Source organism: Narcine bancroftii, chromosome 8 (genome assembly GCF_036971445.1).
Source record: "Narcine bancroftii isolate sNarBan1 chromosome 8, sNarBan1.hap1, whole genome shotgun sequence".
NCBI lineage: Eukaryota > Metazoa > Chordata > Chondrichthyes > Torpediniformes > Narcinidae > Narcine > Narcine bancroftii.
This window is the reverse complement of record NC_091476.1, coordinates 160788757-160808654: the sequence shown is the minus strand read 5'-3', so window position 1 is coordinate 160808654 and position 19898 is coordinate 160788757. Positions and strand designations below refer to the sequence as shown.

The following is a 19898-nucleotide window of genomic DNA, read 5'->3' as shown; positions in this document are numbered from 1 at the left end:
CTTTATTAGGGACAGAATTGTTGAGGGCATATGGCCACTGAGACGAGACATCGATTGCTGGAGAAAGGAATGGTGGGGCTAGATGAGGCAGAGACTATTGCAGAAGCTTTAGAAAGCATCAGGAAAGAACTGGAGGAGTACTCACAGGACCCTGGGGCTTGAACAAACGTCACACTGCTGGACTCTCTAGCCCCACGAAAATAAAAGAATGCTGCTTCACAGGAATTCACAGCAGCAGCACACCTTGAGGGTCCCAAGTGCTTTTTCTGTGGACAAAGAAAGCACCCCAGAGCCCTCGGCCCTGCCAGAGAAAATGTCTGTTCCAACTGTGGAAAACGTGGGCATTATGCAAAAGTCTGCAGAAGCCCCAAGGCCACAGCCAAGGCCCATTCTCATGCTAATGAGAGGCGGGAAAGTTCTTCTTTCTCCACAGACAAACAGAAGAAGAAGAATGCCATGTGCAGCTGGCCATCTTGGACAAATGCTACAAAGCAGAGGACACAGTCTTCAGGAGATGAATATGACACTGAGTACTATCGGATGGAAAGACACGCCAGACTTGCTTCCCTATGCATGAATCAGGCGAGTCCACACAATTTATCTGACGCCACTGTATGCATCAAAATTAATGATGTGAGGGTAAATTGCTTAAAGATAGCGGAAGCACTGAAAGTTTTATTGACCAGGGGTTACTCAACCGCCTTGCCCTCCCCACATGCCTGAGTGAGCACCAGATCCTGTTAGCAGCCAGTAACCTTGAGGCTGAGGTAAAACAGTTTTGCAGGGTTACTCTAGAAATCCAGGGCACAAATATGAAGGGTTCAAATTACTAGTACTCCCTCACCTCTGTGCCCTGGTACTATTGGGGTTAGATTTTCAGTGCCATTTAGAAAGCATTACAATAGTGTACAACGGGCCTCACCCCCCCACTACGCCTTATGAAGAAACAACACTGCAGCCTGTCTGTCCTGAACATAGAACCCCCTCCGCTGTTCACACACCTGACCCCAGAATGCACACCAATAGCCACAAAGAGCAGGAGGTACAGCCCGAGGGATAGAGCCTTCATTAGGACAGAGGTCCGCAGGCTACTACAGGAGGGCATCATAGAGCAGAGCACCAGCCCCTGGAGAGCCCAGGTGGTTGTAGTAAAGTCAGGAGAAAAACTGTGCATGGTAGTGAATTACAGCCAAACAATCAACAAATTTACACAACTAGATGCCTACCCCCTGCCACACATAGCAGACATGGTCAACAACATTGCGCAGTATAAGGTGTTCTCCATCATAGACCTGAAGGCAGCATACCACCAACTGCCCATTAGAAACAGTGATTGCATTTACACGGCATTTGAGGCAGACGGCAGGCTAAATCAATTTCTGCGACTTCCCTTCAGTGTCACCAATGGAGTGTCCCTGTTTCAGAAAGAAATGAACCGAATAGTAGATGAGATCCAACTGAAAGTGGTATTCCCCTACTTAGACAACGTGACAATCTGTGGCCACATTCAGGAGGATCATGACATGAATTTAAAACGCTTCTTCCAGGCAGTTGAAGAAAGGAACCTAACATACAACAGGGACAAATTCGACTTTAGAGCCAGGAAGTTGCCAATCCTGGGCTATATAGTGCAGAACGGGGAAATCAGCCCAGACCCAGCCTGAATGCGCCCTCTCCTAGACCTCCCATTGCCACACATGCTGAATGCACTAAAGTGTTTGGGGCTGTTTGCTTACTACGCCCAATGGGTCCCCAACTATGCCGACAGGGCCCACCCACATAAAAGCCTCAGTTTTCCCATTGTGCCCAGCAGCCACCAGAGGATTCAGGGACATTAAGGACCATATTGCTAAAGCTACCATGTGGTCCATAGATGAGTCGATGCTGTTTCAAGTAGAAACGGATGCATCCGATGTGGCTCTGGCAGCCACCCTAAACCAAGACGGATGACCGGTGGCCTTTTTCTCGCGAACCCTACAGGGGTCAGAGATAAGACACTCAGCAGTAGAGAAGGAGGACCTAGCCATTGTGGAAGCAGTAAGGCACTGGTGACATTATCTGGTGTGCAAACACTTCACCCTCGTCACAGACCAACGGTCTGTGGCTTTTATGTTCGATAACCAGAACAGGGGGAGAATTAAGAACGACAAAATCCTGTGCTGGCGGATAGAATTGTCTACATTTAACTACAACATTCTATACCGCCCCAGGAGACTCAACGAGCCCCCGGACGCGATGTCCAGAGGCACTTGTGCCATCCTTAACCACACATCCCAGTTGCAGAGCTTGCACAATGAGCTGGACCACCCCGGGGTTGCTAGACTGTTTCACTTCATTAAAACCCAAAACCTCCCATTTTCAGTAGAGGAAGTGAGGACAGTGAACAAGAGCTGCCCCATCTGTGCAGAATGCAAACTTCAATTTTACCGGCCAGACAAAGCCACCCTGTTAAAAGCTACCAAACCTTTTGAGCGTCTCAGCCTCGATTATAAAGGCCCGCTCCCGTCCAATAATAGAAATGTCTATTTCCTAAACGTAATAGATGAATATTCCTGTTTCCCCCTCGCAATCCCGTGTTCTAATGTATCAGCAACCACTGTCATAAAATGCCTCCAACCCATCTTCAGCATATTTGGGTACCCGAACTACATACACACAGACAGGGGTGCTGCATTCATGAGCGCAGAAGTACAGCAGTACCTGCATGAGAGAGGAATTGCTACCAGCCGCACTACAAGTTACAATCCCAGGGGGAATGGATAAGTCGAAAGGGAAAATGCCACTATCTGGAAAATGGTCCTCTTGACTTTAAAAGCAAAAGACTTGCCTGTTACTAGTTGGCAAGAAGTGTTGCCAGAAGCCCAACATGCTATACGTTCTTTGTTGTGTACTGCCACTAACATGACCCCACATGAACGTATCTTTTCTTTCACAAGAAAAGCCACGACGGGCACAGTGCTGTCTAAATGGATGATGACACCGGGACCTGTTCTCCTCTGGAAGCACTGCAGTCCCCACAAAGTGGACCCGCAGGTGGATCAAGTGGAGTTGAGGCATGCGAACCCTCAGTACGCCTTCGTTACATTCCCAGATGGAAGAGAATACTTGGTGGTCACCAGGGATTTCGCGCCGGCCGGATGTGCGAACAACGCGGAGGAAACACGGATGTCTACGGATCAAGAAGGAACACAGCAGCAGTCACTAAAACAGTCGTCCATCGAGTCACGCCAGAGGACTATATCACCCACCCCAGAAATCAGGACCCTGGGTACGCCCACCCCACAAAATATCACCACCCTAGACTTGATGGCAGGACCTAATCCCATACAAGAGGATCCCCAGCCCACACAACCAATCAGTACTTCCCACTCCCACACCTCCACCAAGAAAGCCCGGAAGGTAGACCATACTCCCCACCCCTATACCACTACTGAGGAGGTCCAGAAGGCAATGGAAACCCCGAAAAATTTTGGACTTATGAACTTACAAACAAGGGAAGGAGGATGGGGGGGGGGGGGGAAATAACAATTTTTTAAGGGGGGGTGAATGTGGTGATATGTAATTATACCACTAGGTCACCAGGGGAAACAAGACCTCTTAGTGTACAAGTACAGGCCCCTAATTATGTCTCAAATAATAATTATAAACAAAAATCAAACATAGTATATTCCAATATTATGTAGATATTACTTCTTCGTAAGGCACATAACCTTGAAACAGTGATCATGACCACCATTCTGGACTAGTAAAGTCTGTAGTCCGTGTATTGGGCAAGGGGTAAGGCCCAAAAAAACCCCAACAAAATAAAGTCAGTTCTGGGCTTGTCAAAGTTCCTCCATTTCCTGTAGATGGCAGACTTTGTTTATGGGTCTGTTCAGAAAGCTGGTTTTGGTCTTGATCCGAACTTGACGTACAAGTCCCTTTTCTCCACAATGCTCTCATCAATTTTTCTAGTTAGGAGTTTCGAGGTACTGAATCATCCATGATAATCACGATGTCTCCTGGTGTGAAGGTGTGTCTGATGTTAGACAATTTCTGTCATTCCTGCAGTTGGGGAAGATATTCTTTAATCCAAATTTTCCAGAACAAGTCTAACATATACTGAACTTGCCTCCACGTGCAACTAGCATATAGGTCTTCCTTCTGAAACTGCCCTGGTTGCATTGATGGCATAAGGAGTAGAAGGTGGTTCAGGGCAAGTGCTTCAAGGTCATTTGGATCTTTAGAAGCCTTGGTGATTGGATGACTGTTGAGGATAGCCTCAGCTTCACATAAAAGTGTGTGGAGATCCTGCTCAACAAGACTTTGCACATTTAGGATGGAATTGAGAATCTTTCACCAGGCTTGGCTTCATGGGGGTGGGGGGGCATTTGTGGGCTATGCCCCCCCAAATGAGTTATTATGCCACCCCACCCACCCACAGCACAAGCGTCACTCGGGGATTGCGGACAACACTGGGGGACGTCATCAGATGTCACCAAAATGAATCACGTGGTTTTGTCTCCACGTGCTATAAGCACACACTTTTATCTGAAATGCCGGAGAGAGAGGGAAAGTGTGATGACGCAGCGGATGGAGGAGGTCCACAGCGGGTGTGGCAACTACTCCTCCCCACACCCCCACCCAGCTGAGTGAGTTCTCAAACAGCAGTCTGTGCCCGCTACCAAACTTTAAGAATTATTATAGAGCAGCACAATTAAGATACCTATCAGATTTTTATCAAACAAGGGAAAAACCAGATTGGACCAGATTAGAGCTAGATAAAATAGAGGAGAAGGTACCTGAACATATACTATATAAGTGGGATGAAAAGCTGGTGCAACATAGGAATTCACCAGTACTGCACCATCTGCTCAACATTTGGAAGAAGATTCATGTAGAAAGGAAAAAAACAAATGATCAATTACCAAAATTAATATTGACGCAAAATCACAATAGATAACCTTTCCTTTAGAGAATGGGAGAGAAAAGGGATCAAAAGAATAGAAAATTGTTTTTTGGGAAATAAATTATTATCTTTGAACAAATGAAGGACAAATATGGTATAATTCATGGTACAATGTTTGCATACCACCAACTGAAAACCTACTTGAAGGACAAATTGGGAAGCAGACTGAGGTTACCAGAAGGAAGCAATTTTGAATATGTGATTACAGACACAATGATAATTAAAAGATTTATAACAAACATGTACATCAAACTGCAAGAGAAAGAGAAGGAGGAAACAAGCTGTAAACCCAAACAAAAATGGGAACAAGATCTAAACATAAAGATAAAGAATGAAACATGGGAAAAGCTATGTTCCGGAACTAGGAGAAATACAATAAACACGAGGTTACGCATGATACAATATAATTGGTTACATAGGCTATACACCACGCCCCAAAAGTTAAATAAATGGGACCCAACAGTATCAGACAGATGTTTTTGTTGTAAGAAGGAAATGGGAACAACAGTACATGCAATTTGGGCATGTGAGAAAGTGGAAAAGTTTTGGGAAGATCTAAACCAGGTATCAAATAAAATCACAAAAAGCAACATACCAAAAAATCCAGAGATCTTTCTTCTAAGTAATATAAGAAATAAAGAACTTGGACTCTTTTTGGATGGAGCACAAAAAAGATTTATTATGATAGCCTTAGCTGTAGCAAAAAAATGTATTATGTCAACCTGGAAATTAGAAGATAGCCTGAGAATACAGCAATGGTACATAGAAATGAATAAATGTATTCCATTGGAAAAAATAACATATAATTTAAGAAATAACATCACAGTATTCGAACAAATTTGGGAACCGTACATGGAACACCGCCTAAAATGACAGAAGGAGAAGAAGACGAAATGAACTGACCCAGTATGTAAAAGATACAAATTTCTTGTTTATTTTCATTGTGTGATGACATTGTTTAATGGGTTTAATGTATCATATAGGTTGAACATTGAGTGGGTGGAGGAGGATGGGAAGGGAGGGGGGAGAAAGGGGAGAAAATGACACTGTGTATATTCAAGAGGGAAATGTTTGTGTGTATTTTGGTTAGTATGGTTCATCGTGTGAAAAAAAAAAATAGCAGTCTGTGCCCCTGGCAGTTACCCTAATTGCCCCCCTGATTAGATCTTTTCTGTCTCTTCCCTTTCACACTGATCTAATTAATCTTTCCCATATACCTCCATGGTGTGAGCCAACATGGGGATGGAAAATCCAAATGATTCCTTTCTGGAACAGTGTATTATGGATTTGATCCTGATTCCAGCTTTCAATTGCCTTCCTCAACTCACGCTGAGCTCCCACAATATTGGTGCGATTCTCAGATCATTGTTCTTTCACTTGACCACATCTGGCTGTAAAATGCTGAAGGGTATTGATGGAAGAGTCAAGTGATGACGCCACTTCGATGTGAATTGCTCTTATAGGTAAAAATAACATCATAGTGCTTCTCAACATTCCTTCCACATTTCACTTCAAAGGGTCCATTTAAAAAGAATTGACTGCAACATACGTTCATCAGGAAAGGCTCTGTCCAGGGACAAATCTGCCATCTGCTGTTGTCCAAGAGTAGCATTTACCATATGCTGACAAACACATTTCAACACAATTTTTCTGATTGACCCAGTGGCACGAGGAATCCAATAGTTTTGGCATAATCTGGATAACATATGGATGTGACCACCATGACCCAGCTCTTCTTGAATATGCCAAAGGATTAGATCATAAATGTGAACATTTTTGACCAATATGACAGGATGCTTCATCTCTTCTGGCATTGATGCTCTGCTAAGTCGCCCATTTAATGGGGTTGAATTTACAAATGTGGCTAGTCCTCTTTGCATTCATTCCTTTTCTCTGACTTGAGATTGAATCTGCAAATCTCTTCTTCTGGCAAAAGCAGATTATCTCCACCTCAGTATTTGCCAGTTCTTTAATTGAAAGACCACTGTTTTTCTGAGTCTCAAGATTTCCTGACTCCTTTTGCAGCAGATCTCTCTGATGGATGTTATCTGGGTGAAGCTGAGCAAGAATACCGCTTGTTCATTTCCTCTTTCTGCTATGATGCAGAATCAGTCCTTTAACTCTGAACATCCATGCTACTGCCCTTTTCAAACGAGTCCAGCATGAGCAGTAATGGATTAAGCGGGTTACTGGATCCTCTTCTTCAGACGTTATCTGAGCAGCATTTCCAGTTATGATCCTGATTTCAGAGTCCTTTGGTGAGATTTCTTCCAATCCATCAAGAATTTGAGGCCACTCTTTCCAAGTCCAAAGAAGAAACAGACACCTGGACATTCATATTTCTTTCTTCAGAAAAGATTCGACTTTCAAACCTCGGGAAGATATGTCTGCTAGATTGTTAACTGTGTTAACATATCTCCACTGTAATGCATGTAAATTCAGCAACTCAATTGGCCATGAAAGTTCAGAACCTTGTGGCCTTATTGTTGATGTATTTGAGCACAGAAATGCTCTTGGTCCAAAATGTGAAGTTTGCAAGTTTCATCTGCAGCTCTTTTATCCATAATGTGTCCGTTCTGCTCACCATGGTGGCAGCAGTCAACTCTATTCGAGGGTTGGTGGATGGCTTTAATAGGGCCAGTCTTGCTTTTCCCATCACAAACCCACAATATGCCCGACCATGATTACTTTGCAGAAACAATTAACTAACAGTTCCGTAACCGTCCTCACATGCATTAGCATAAGTTTGTGGGTTTGAAACATCCATCAGCCTTAAAGTCTTCCAGCTTATGAAGATCCTGAATCCAAAACACCCATTCCTGTACAATGGAGTCTGGTATCATATCATCCCAACCAATCCTTTTACTCCACAAATCTTGTAGGATCTTCTTGGCAGTCAGGACTACTGGTGCCAATATTCCTAGGGGATTATATCATCGAACTGACTGTTGAAAGAATCCCCCTTCTTGTGAGAGGTCAGTCCTTCAAGATGATTTTGAACTTAAAAACATTTGACTGAACTAATACGTGCTCCCACTTCATTTTCAATTGAGTGGGATTGTCACTTTAAGAGAACAAATCAAGCTGCAACTTTGGAGTTTGACTGTGGGATGACAGCAAGCTGAGGACACTATGTTCCTAAATTATATACATCTGAAGAGAGAGGAAGGGGCCATGGAAAACCCAGGTGCAGAGACATTCAAGACCAAGTGCACAGTTTGCTCAGGGACCATTTTGAGGAGGCAGTGCTGTGGAATAGATCTCTTGAAAAGTAATATAGTACTGAAGTGGCCTCATGTAAATCAGACAATCTGTCAGATTTACCCATGTTATAGGGGAATGATAGTGGCCATTTTAAGGAGTCAGTTCTTGGAGAAGCATCCTTTGAAGGGATACTCTGCTGAATGTGGCTTGTGTGGTTTGATATCTCTGTGTTATAGAGGAATGAAAATACCACTCTGTGACCAAAAATTGGAGGTCACTTTGATTAGCTGACCCACAGAAAGGGTTCTGGATGCAGAGAAATATTGTGTTTGGATTGTGACCGTTGTGAGGGTAACTTGGAACGGCTGACCCATGAAAAAGTTTCTGGAAGCTTTGTGAAGATTACTCACTTCGTGTCCCCTTCGTCAAAGAAGGGAGTTTTGGTTGCCACTTGTCTGAAAAGGACATTGGTCTGGAAGCATCTCAACAAGGATTTTGAGAGTTAATAAACATTTTGTCTCCTTGGTCTCTCCTACCTACTTCATGAACTTCTTTGCACCCATCCACATCCATCCATCCAAAGCCTGCATGTCAACATTGGATTTTCTGAGACTGAACTTTGAGTTGCCTTTCCAGAATTAGGCCTGAGCTGTAGTGGCAAAGGCATTCCACACACACAAATATATTCGCGCATAGTTGGGGGTTAAGTGTAGATAAGTTTTGATAAGTATAGATAAATTAGTTGAGATGTTATATTGTTAATTAATAATTTAAAATATTATTTTAAATATAATACTGTCTGAGCTAATTTCTATTGCTGGTGTCTGGTACGTAACAAAATACACTATGGTACACCTAACACCCTCTCCACAGGAAGGTTGTCATGGTCCAAGCCAAAATTCATTTCCTTTTCTCTCTCTGTTTCAGATATGGCAGTCAACACATGACAACTGTTACTTAAGTAGAAAGCCTCCCTTGAAACAAGTCACTCATAGCTCATGTTAAAGAGCTATTGCATCTTCTTCTAAAGCTGCTGAAGTGAGGGAGTCATCCACATAGAAGTTGTTCATGATGGTACTTATAGCTTGAGGGCTAAACTGTTTCCTATTGTCCTCAGCACACTTCTTAAGGGCAAAGTTTGCACAGCTTGGAGATGAAGTTGCTCCAAATAGATGCAATCAAATAGATGCAATGTCATTCTATATTCCACCATGTTCTGAATGTAGTCTCCATCAGGCCACCAGAGGAACTGTAACAAGTCATGGTCTTCATTTGGTATTTTCACCTGGTGAAATATTGCTTCAACATCTTTAGTGATTACAACAGTGTTTTTTGTTTTTCTTTGTTTCTCTTTTTTTTTGAATATTTTATTTTAAAATTTTCCATAATAAACTTTTAAATGAACAAATACTGTATTGATTAAATTTAAAATTACAATGATTACACGCTGGTTTTACCCCACCTTTGCCCTCCCCTCCCTCTCTCCCACTCAAAAATTCTACAAAAAAATATAAATGTGATATATAGTATACAAAATGTAGAAAAGAGATAAAAATAGTTTCCTAGATTGCACAAGTGGTTGGTTTGCACACTGGGATCCTACAGTGTTTGTACAACCATTTTAGGAAAGAAGATCAACACAGATCTTAAGAGGCTGGAGTACATTTTTTACATTTACCTCTAAACTTTGCATATACAGGCTCAAAATTTGTAAACAAAAGCAGCATATTTATTTCTTAAATTATATGCAATTTTCTCCAAAGGAATACAACTTTGAATTTTGGCATTCCATCTCTAAATATGCATCTGATTTCCAAGTCACTGCAATACACTTCCTTGCTACTGCTAATTTAAAACATTTCACTTGATACAATGATAATTTTAACTTGGGTCTTGTTCCTTCTGTATTTCCCTACAACAGGTTATTTAAAGAATCTAGCTATGACTCTTATCAATGTACTGGTTAGGTCTGGGCCCTATAAGAGCTGAGAATATAGGCTTTTATTAACAGAAGAAGCCACCTCTACTAACCAGTGGGATAAGTTGCACCATCTGTTATACCAGTAGGGTGGAGCCAATCTACAGTCATAACCAATAGCAAGGAGTCAGCATAATATATTACATTACTACATTCACCCCCCCCCCCCCCCCAAATTAACCAATTTTAAGTAATAGTAGATAAGAAGTGATCGGTAGCTGGTGTTGTTTGGGCTAAGTCTCCGTGTGTTACAGACTGAAGTTCAGGGACAGACATGCTGTTCTGAGGAGGGCAAAGGGAGATTAGTGGTAGTGGGGAAAAGGTTAGAAGTTGCAGGCAGAACCCCAGGTGAAGCAAAATCCCTGAGGAAAACAGTGTCTTGTCTCCCATCAGGAAAAACAATTTGAGCATATTGCAGGTTAGCATGAAGCAGTTGTACACGCTCAACTAATGGATCCACCTTGCTCTATCTAACATGCTTTCTCAGCAAGACTTCTCCAGGTTTAGAAAGCCAGGCTGGCAAGGTTGATCCAGTCTTCGACTTTCTTCATGGAAGCTAGGATTGGATCTCCTTGTGGCAGTGGCCTGTAGGGCCTTGCCTCATCACTGGTTGATCCACTGGACGATTCAGAAGAAGTCGAAGAAGTTGAAGTTGGGCTAGACGAATCATTGACTCTCCAGCTCAGCATCGTGGCGTTATGACGACGACCTTGCTTCGTATCAGCGCTTGAGCGCTTCTTCTTCTTCTGCTCGCCATGAGTGCCAGATGTTGACTCTCTAGCTCATCAAGCTCTGGCCCTATGGCCCTTCTTCCCGTAGTTGGTGCAGGTATCTTGGCGTGTGGGGCACTGGTTGCAGGCATGTAGTGCCAAGCCGCAGAAGTAACACTTCGGGGATCGGCTTTTGCACCGCGGTTTCATAGTGCTTAGTAGCGAATCTTCACTATGAGTCATTCTGAGGGGTGAGTTATGAGTCCAAAGGACCCCAAAACCCAGCAGCAATAGACATTCACAAAGACAAGTGGCTTTCAAAATAAAAGTTATTTTTAATCAACTTCAAACATGAAAATAGAATCAAACATTAACTTAACTCTAACTAACCCAAATTAACCCTCTTCTAATTCTAAGCGCACGTGTATGTAATTTGTATGTAAATTCAAGAAAAGTTCTTTGGTTCACAGTTCAATCTCACTCTCCTTCTTCCAAGTTCTTTGGTTGCAGGCAATCACCATACTAGGCACAGAATTTAACATATATAAAGTTCACCAGGCTTGGTGCTTGAAAGGTAAATTTTTACCGCTCAGGAAGGTTCTTGTAGGGTTTGCAGAGAGAGATATTTGTTGCTCCAGGATTTCTACAACTGAGGTACCACCACCTGTCACCTCAGGGTCTTGCTGATGAAACTTGCCCCATCAGGGTCTCCTAGATGGTAACCTCTTTCTTCAAGCTACCACAGAATTCCATTCCTTCCTCTATTTCAAGAGAAACATCAGATAGCACTTCCAGTCATCTACTGCTCTGGAACTTGCTTTCATCAGTTTCAAACAGTTTTCCCTGGATTGCACTTTTCATTTACTTGTCAGTGTCCCACACACTGACTGACTGAGCTGTTAATGCAACTCTTTCTCTCTTCCAACTGAAACTCCAAAGAGAGCATGTGACTCATGTCTTGCAAAACCCCCACCTTCTCCAGCAAAACAGCAGTTCTTTCTTCTTCTCAAGTTGTTATCTTAGGTAAACAATCCAGAATTGACCTTTCTGTGAGCACTTTGCAGAAAGGGTACTGATAGACAGCATGACTCCAGCAAGTCAATGGTCAAGCATTTTATGACTTCAGTTCAATTAACACCTGTGGTGATATGTAATTACACCACTAGGTCACCAGGTGATCTTGTATATAAAGCAGTCCAGAGCTAGAGTCTAGCCTTCCAGGTTCGTCTTGCAGAGACAAGACCTCTTAGTGTACATATTAGTTTATTAAAGCTGTCTTATACTTGCACTGTTGGCGTGGTTATTGTCAATACAACACCTACTTGTGAAAGGTGCTTACATTCTCCAGAGATCTTGCAATGTGAATGCTTCAGTCTTTCAAACAAGATCTGATTTAAAATGTGTGTTTGTATGTGATCTACTCTAAATCTTATAAATTCTCCCCAAATATTAATATTGTTACAGGTGCCACTTCAGCACTTCTCCCTTGCTCGAATGCTTTCGCCCCTTGTAATGCAGTTAGGAGCATCTTTGCTTGTTGCAGAGCCGCATTAAAAGTCAGGCCCGGAGTCTCCAGTAGATGCTGTCTAATGTATTCTGATTCCAGACCGCTTATGAATGCATCTAACATCAGGGAATCAAGATGGGCTTCAGCCATGATGGCAGCGCAGGAACAGTCCCTGGATAGACCTTTCAGGGCGAGCACAAAAATATCTACACTCTCACCTGCTTATTGCTTCCGAATGTGAAGCTGGTGTCTTGCGTACAGGGTGTTCTGAGGCATATCATAATAGGCTCTAAGGAGATTCACTGCATTCTGATAGCCAGCTACCTCTCTGACCATGGAGTAGGGGACGTCTCCGAGGAGAGCCATGAAATGGTCCACTTTCCTGGCATCTTGCATGACACTGTTCTTTCGCATGTATGCTTCAAAACACTGGAGCCAGTGGTGGAACTTTTCTCCGCCTTGGGTGGCATCTTGATCTATCTCGAGCATTCCAGGTTTCAGGGAAGTATCCAAAATTTTCTTCTGTTAATAAAATTGATATGCCATAAGCAAGGACCAGACTTGTATCATACTATAGGCTTTTATTAACAGAAGAAGCCACCTCTACTGACCAGTGGGATAAGTTGCACCATCTGTGGTGAGTTGGAGCCAATATACAGTCATAACCAATAGCAAGCAGTCAGCATATTACATCATTACAATGCCACTCTCAGATCCCTCTGTTCTATGCACTCCTCAGTTCCCTACCATTTACCATTTATGCCCTTTCTTGGAGTGTCCTTCCAAAATACAATATCTCACATTTGTCTGCATTAAGCTCCATTTGCCATTTTTCCAGTTGGTCCAGATCCATCTAAATTTTGAAAACTTTCTTCGCTGTCCACAACACATCTTAGTGTCATCTGCAAACTTGCTGATCCAATTTACCACATTATCATCCAGATCACTGATATAGATGACAAACAACAATAGTCCCAGTACTGTTGCTGTGAACTTCTGTAGTATGTTATACATACCTTCTTAAATAAGAGTTGACACTTTGTAGCTTTTGTCTCAGAAGTGATTCTCTAGATTGAATAAGTTGATATTCCTTCTTTGTAAGCACGCTATCTGTCAACCCTAGAAATCAGCAGATTCAGCCTTGAGAGACATGAACAACATAGACACTGAGAAAAATAATTGAAAGGCAATGTTGATCTGTGAATTAGGAATATATATACATAATATAAGAGTATATATGTAGTAAAATAGAATCACAGAAAATAGACCATTCAGCGTTTGAGCTTATTCTGCCATACAATTTGTACATGGTTGACCATCAACTCAGTACCATAAAATCCCTGCTATCCAGAATTCAAGCAACTGGCAAAAAAAGATAAATACATTAAAAAAATTAAAATAAATAAGAATAAAATAATAGGTAAAAATACACATGTTCAAAATTGTAAAAGTAAATCTTCTCTGAAGTAACACACAACCTTTGATGAAGATGGGAGCAAATATTCAGCCAGTGAAGTGCCTTGATCATGCTTTGTTCTTAGCAGCTATTTGAATAAAGTTGAGTGAAGCAGGAATGGGGTCGTCTAGGATGCCGCTCACATTTGGTGTGACTGAATGTGTCTCCTTATCCCTGCTTAGTAAGTGTTGCCCCGGTCAGAGGCTTTATCTGTAACTTCGGGGAGGTGGGGTTAATTATCTCTAATCTTACTGTCTTTTGGGCTGCTCCGTGGAAGGGGGGGGGGGGGGGAGGAACGGACGGGACCTGCAGAGGCAGCGACTGTTAAATGTTTTCAAAGAATTTGACTGAAAATAAAGTAAAATACTTTACGTTTATATATTCATGCAAATGAATTTGTTCAGTGTAAGAATTTTTGTCTTTTAAACTGTTTATTTTTAATGCAGGTTAGGCATTGTAAGAATAAGTCTCAAGCAACCAGAAAATCTGGTATATCCACATAGGTGCTGGATTCCTAGGGTTTTACTGAACTTTGTTTCTGCTTTCTTCTGAAATCTCACATATTGCAAAATCAATTGCTAACTCTTTGAATATATTTTATGAGTTGATATAAAATGTCTTCTGTGGAATTGAATTTCGTAAGTTTACTAGTAGATATTTTTACTCATCTCATTCCTACATGGCTTAATGTTCATCCTTTGTAACTCCTGTGCCACCCCATTTGAAATGGAGCATATGATTTTGGCAGTACATTGAAAATGGGAAACAGTTCTTTGATAATATTTCATAAAACCTATTGCTTGTTAAGATAAATTTGTTCAAGTTTGTTGGTTCTAGAATTAACCATAAAAATTGTAATAAAAATCAGTAATCAAATATCATAAATGATATATACTGGTAGTTTGAAATAAAAATAAAGTTCTGGAGATAATCAGCACGGCAGGAAGCAAGAGTGGAGTGAGAAACAGTTCATGTGTCAGCTCGATAACCTCCTATCAGAACTGCTCTGATGAAAAGTCATCTATCCCAAATGTTAACCCTGTTTCTCTCACCATTGATGATGCCTGGTCTTGAATATTTCCAGTATTATCTGTTTATAATAATTAAATAGTAAATCATCTTGTAACTTGAAAAAGTAAATCTAACTTTTGTTTCTTTGATCCGTAATACACAAATACTGATTGTATGGAGCCACTATAAAAAGAACAAAATGCTAAGCCATATTATTGCAATGGGATTCAAGGTAATAAAAATTAAGTGTTAAAGAAATGGAAATGCAGTTATTTTTCCTATTACAATGACTGATATGATTTTTGAAAATGAAGTCATCATATTAAACCCATTTAAAATAAAGTTTAAAATACTACTTCAATGGTTATAGCATATTTTTCCATGATGAACTGATAGTCTCAAACCAAAAGCTGAAGTAGAAATACAGTATTAAATCTTTTTTTAATTTGTTCATGAGATATGGGTGCTATAGGCCTGGATTTTAGTAGTTAAGAATAGATCACATTACTGCACCTTGATAGACATATAGACAAAATAAAATTTTTAAAAATTGTTGATGCTGCAAATTTGTAATAAAAACAGCACATGCTGATAGCAACATCCATGGAGAGAGAAATCTTCATCAGAACTAGGAAAGACAGATAAAAAAAAGATAATTTTAAGTTGAGATGTTGCCTGACCTCTGGAGCTTTCCAGCATTTTTAATTTTTATTATACACAAAGGCAAGATCATGAAAGATGGAATATTTATTTGAAAGATAGTCGTGAACCAGATGGTTTTCAAGAAAATCCAATCATTTTGTTTTTATAGTTACCGAGTGCATTTTCCCCCACCCCAAATTTCTTTTTTTTTCCCCATTACACAAAATTAAATTCCCCAACTGCTATGAAAAGATTTGAACTCTTATCTGTAGTCCCTACTGGTAGTCCAGTAACTTACAATTACACTCCTATACTTTAATGTACTGTACCTCTGTTATGATGCAGTTCACACATTCTCTGCATATTTTTCAGCAGTATGTCCATGTCTTTTTGTAATTCTTCATCAATGATTTCTTGCTGAGATTGTAATACTTCCACTCCTTGTCGCAATCTCCAGATTTCTTTCTGAAGCACAACTAGTTTCTTACTCTTTGACCTCATAAAAAAATATAAATTTTAATGTGTACTCAAACAATAGCCCTGATATCATTATGCACTAAAGAGAGTTACCAAAAAGAATACACTGCCAGGGTAAAAATGCTCAAACCAAATTAATGCAAAAGGGCAGCACAATGACACAAATGATAAAGATGTTGCCTTAAGCAACCCAGGTTCAATTTTGATCTCCAGTGCTATCTGTGTGGAGCCTGCATGTTCTTAATGCAAATGGATGGGTTTCCTTCTGCAAATTTTTCATAGTTTGAAGGAGAGTTGTAGAATCTACAGTTACAGCACAACTCATTTTATCTGAAATGGTCAGGACTGGGCCTACATTGGATAAACGGTTTCTTCGGATAACTGGTCATTTAAAAAAAAAACAGCAAAGTAGAAACAGCAAAATCACTTGTAACTGTATTTAAATAAAGTCAAAGAATGGGAAGGCTTTTAAACCATTAAAATAAGGTTTAATTCTCATCAAATAAAAATGCTGGCTGCCGCCGATCACTGAGACCTCCCTATTGAAGCCCTGTTCCTGCTGGGAGCCCGACGCCCCTACGGCTGCTGGGAGCCCCGTGGCTGCCTGAAGTCCCTGTTCCTGCCAGGAGGCCTTTATGATGCTGTTACAAGGAACTCTTCCGACCGTTTGCGGCTGGAAGACAACAGCACACAGTTTGAGAGGGAGAGTTGGAGAGAAAAGTCAATTGGGGAAGGTGTTACAAGCCCAAAGGACCCCAAAACCTAGCAGAAATAGGCATTCACCAAAATTGTTTTTTAAAAAAATTTTTAAATTATCTTTAAACATGAAAACAGAATCCAACTCTAACTTATCTCTATTAACTTAACTAAACTCAACTTAACCCCCTTCTAATTCTAAGCACACGTGTTTGTGATGTATGTGTAAATGTAAGAAAAGTTCTTTGGTTCACAGTTCAATCTCACTTCTCATTCCTCCAAGTTCTCTGGTTGCAGGCAATTCTTATACTGTGCACAGAATTTAACATGTATAATGTTCTCCAGGTTTTGATGCTCGAAAGGTAAATGTTTACCGCGCAGGAGGTTCTCGAAGGATTTGCAGATAGCGATTTGTTGTTCCAAGTTTTCCACAACTGAGGTACCACCATTAGTCACCTCAATGTCTTGCTGATGAAACTTGCCCCATCATGGTTCTCTAGATGATAACCTCTTTCTTTCAGGTTATCACAGAGTTCCTTTCTGTTCCACTCATTCCAAGAGAAACATCAAACAGATAACACTTCCAGCCATCTGCCGGTCTGGAGTTTGTTTCAGTTCCAACCAGCTTTTCCTGCTTGTTTCAGCTGTCTGTCTGTCTCTCTCTCTCCCAAAATGCCAGAAAGCCATGTGACTCTCTCACTTGCAAAACCCCTGACCTTCTCCAGCAAACAATAGGAGTTAGTCTTCTTGGTCAAGCTGTTGTCTTTAGGTAAACAAAAACCCAGGAGTGATCTTTCTGTTCACTCTGTCAAAATTCTTGCAAAGAGCTTTTAACACCCAGAGCATCTCCTGCTTGTTGCGTTAATGATGTCATTTCAATTAGCACCTACTTGTGAAATGTGTGCAGCATTTTCCATCGTTTCTGTAAATTCATTGAATAAGAATTCTTCAATATTTCAAATAAGATCTGTTTTAAAGTGTATGTATGTATGTAACCATCTCTAATTTTACCAATTTATCTCCCAAATATTCTATTACAAAGGTAAAGAAGGAATAGAGAGAGGGGAGGGAGTTATCTGAATCGATGACAATCATCATTCTAATTTCATGTCAGATGAATTTTTTTTCAGTTGTGAGGTCAGCGCAGCTCTGAAAAATTTTCAGATAAATAAGGATTTCTGATTTGTTTTGGATATCTTCATTTATTTGAAATTTATTTTTTTTAGGATAAATGAGGATTTTGGAGAATCTGATTTTGAATAATCAGAGTTGTACTGCACTGAAAATGTGCGAGTGAAAATAGACGCTTGATGGATAACATCACCTCTGTAGGCCTAAGGGCCAATATACTGAAGTATGACTGAAAGTTAATGAAACCAAGATCCACAGACAGCTGGACACATGTGGCAAGGGATTAACACTTATAGGTCACAAGTCAACCTTGCAATTAAGAACAATGACGCCTCCCTTCCGGACAGACTGAACACTTTCTATGCAGTGTTTGAAGGCCCCTTCCACCTTGCACACACTATCTTTCAGTTGCTCTTGTTGGGAAAGAGATATAAGAGTATCAGAGCCAGCACTACCAGGCTGAGGAATAGCTTCTTCCTTCAGGCAGTGAGAATGCTGAACATCTAAGGAACTGCACAAACTAACCACCCGAGACTCTCATATTCATGAAACAATATTTATTTATTTGTATAGATGAATACATTCTGCATATGTACTGTTTGCCTGTATGTGTGTTATGTCTGGTTGTGTGTCTGCATGTTTGGCACCAAGGTCTGGAGAGCACTGTTTTGTACAATCAGATGACAAGAGACTTGATAGTACCTGGGGATGCAAGCAGAGATATTCAGTACTCCTAGGAGATCATTGACTTAGTAAAAACCTCTTTAGTCAGCCCAAAGTTTGTTAATCAAAACCTTGGAACAGGCTCTTTGACTCCTCTAGTGTATGCCAAACAATTTTTCCATCTTACCAAATTTTTCTGGTTGATTTCATAAATTATACATTATTCTTTCTAATGGTGTACAATTTACTGTGATGCCACTTTTGATGAATTATCTGTATTCTCAGATCCCTCTGCTCCACCACACTCTACAGTTGCTTACTGTTTATTATGCAAGTTTGATCCTGGTTTATCTTCCCACAGTGCAACTCCTCACAATTGTCCACATGAAATTCCATTTGGTATTTTGCAGCCAATTTTTCAGCTGGCCCAAATCCTGCTGAATCTTTGAAAGCCTTCCTCACTGGCTACTATGTACACAATTTTAGTGTCATCTGCAAATTGGCTGATCCAGTTTACCATATTATTATCCATATTACCATATTATTATTCAGATTGATGAACAAAAATGGGCCCAGCAACAATCCTTGAGGCACGCCATTGGTCACAGGCCTCAGAGATGCAATCATCGACTACCACTCTCTGGCTTCTCCCACAAATCCAATGCCTAATCCAATTTACTACTATATATATATATATATACACACACATATACATTTTTAAAAAAATGAGAGAGAGACTTTACCATACAAAACAAAACAAAGCAGAATACAACAACCCCTACCCCCACCCCCTTCGCAGTATAAAACTGTACACCATCAGGCCTTTTAGGTGAGCTTAAAAATATATTTTTATTGGGGCAATCACATTTTTATAATAATAATTTAAAAAAAATTATATTTGGGCCTTTATATATAATCTATATTTTTATAAATACATTGTGGTGGCGCATATCTCTGTGAGCAAACTTGCCCCGTTTGTACTACCGCGCTGGTGGGGCAGCTGCAGAAGATGGTGCTGTCAGGGCTCACTCACTGCCTTGTGGCTTAGGCTACTGCTCACACCCCAGGCCACATGATGATGTCACCGCTGCACGGGGCGGAACTCCCGTGGCCTTAAAGGGGTGCACGCGAAATTCAAATAAACAGTTTTACTGGAAACCCCACTGAGTCTAGTGGTGTTTTCTGTGTGTAGAAGCCGCTACATTGGTGACCCCGTCGAGCCCAGATGATATCTGGTCTCCAATCATGGACTCATCAGCAATCAGCGCTGTCTCAGTGAAGCTCCCTCCCTTCTGGACCCACCGGCCCAGCACGTGGTTCGGGGAGGCAGAGGCTCAGTTTCATCTCTGGCAGATCACCTTGGACTCCACCATGCTCTACCACACGGTGAGTGTCCTCGATGAAGAAATGGTGGCCAGAATGGATGACCTGAACCACGATCCCCCAAGGAGGGCAAGTACATCACTTTCAAAACC

General features: G+C 41.1%; 1 protein-coding gene across 1 annotated transcript in view; it reads right to left on the bottom strand.

Moving 5' to 3' along the window:
* Positions 1-19898, bottom strand: part of LOC138742137 (uncharacterized) — a 145498-nt gene that overhangs the window by 15494 nt on the left and 110106 nt on the right. Inside the window, exons 19-20 of the mRNA XM_069896320.1 lie at positions 15786-15952; positions 13364-13466 (exon numbers count right to left, since the gene is read on the bottom strand). Coding sequence (XP_069752421.1) covers positions 13364-13466; positions 15786-15952 — 270 coding nt within the window. The remainder of the gene's footprint in view (positions 1-13363; positions 13467-15785; positions 15953-19898) is intronic.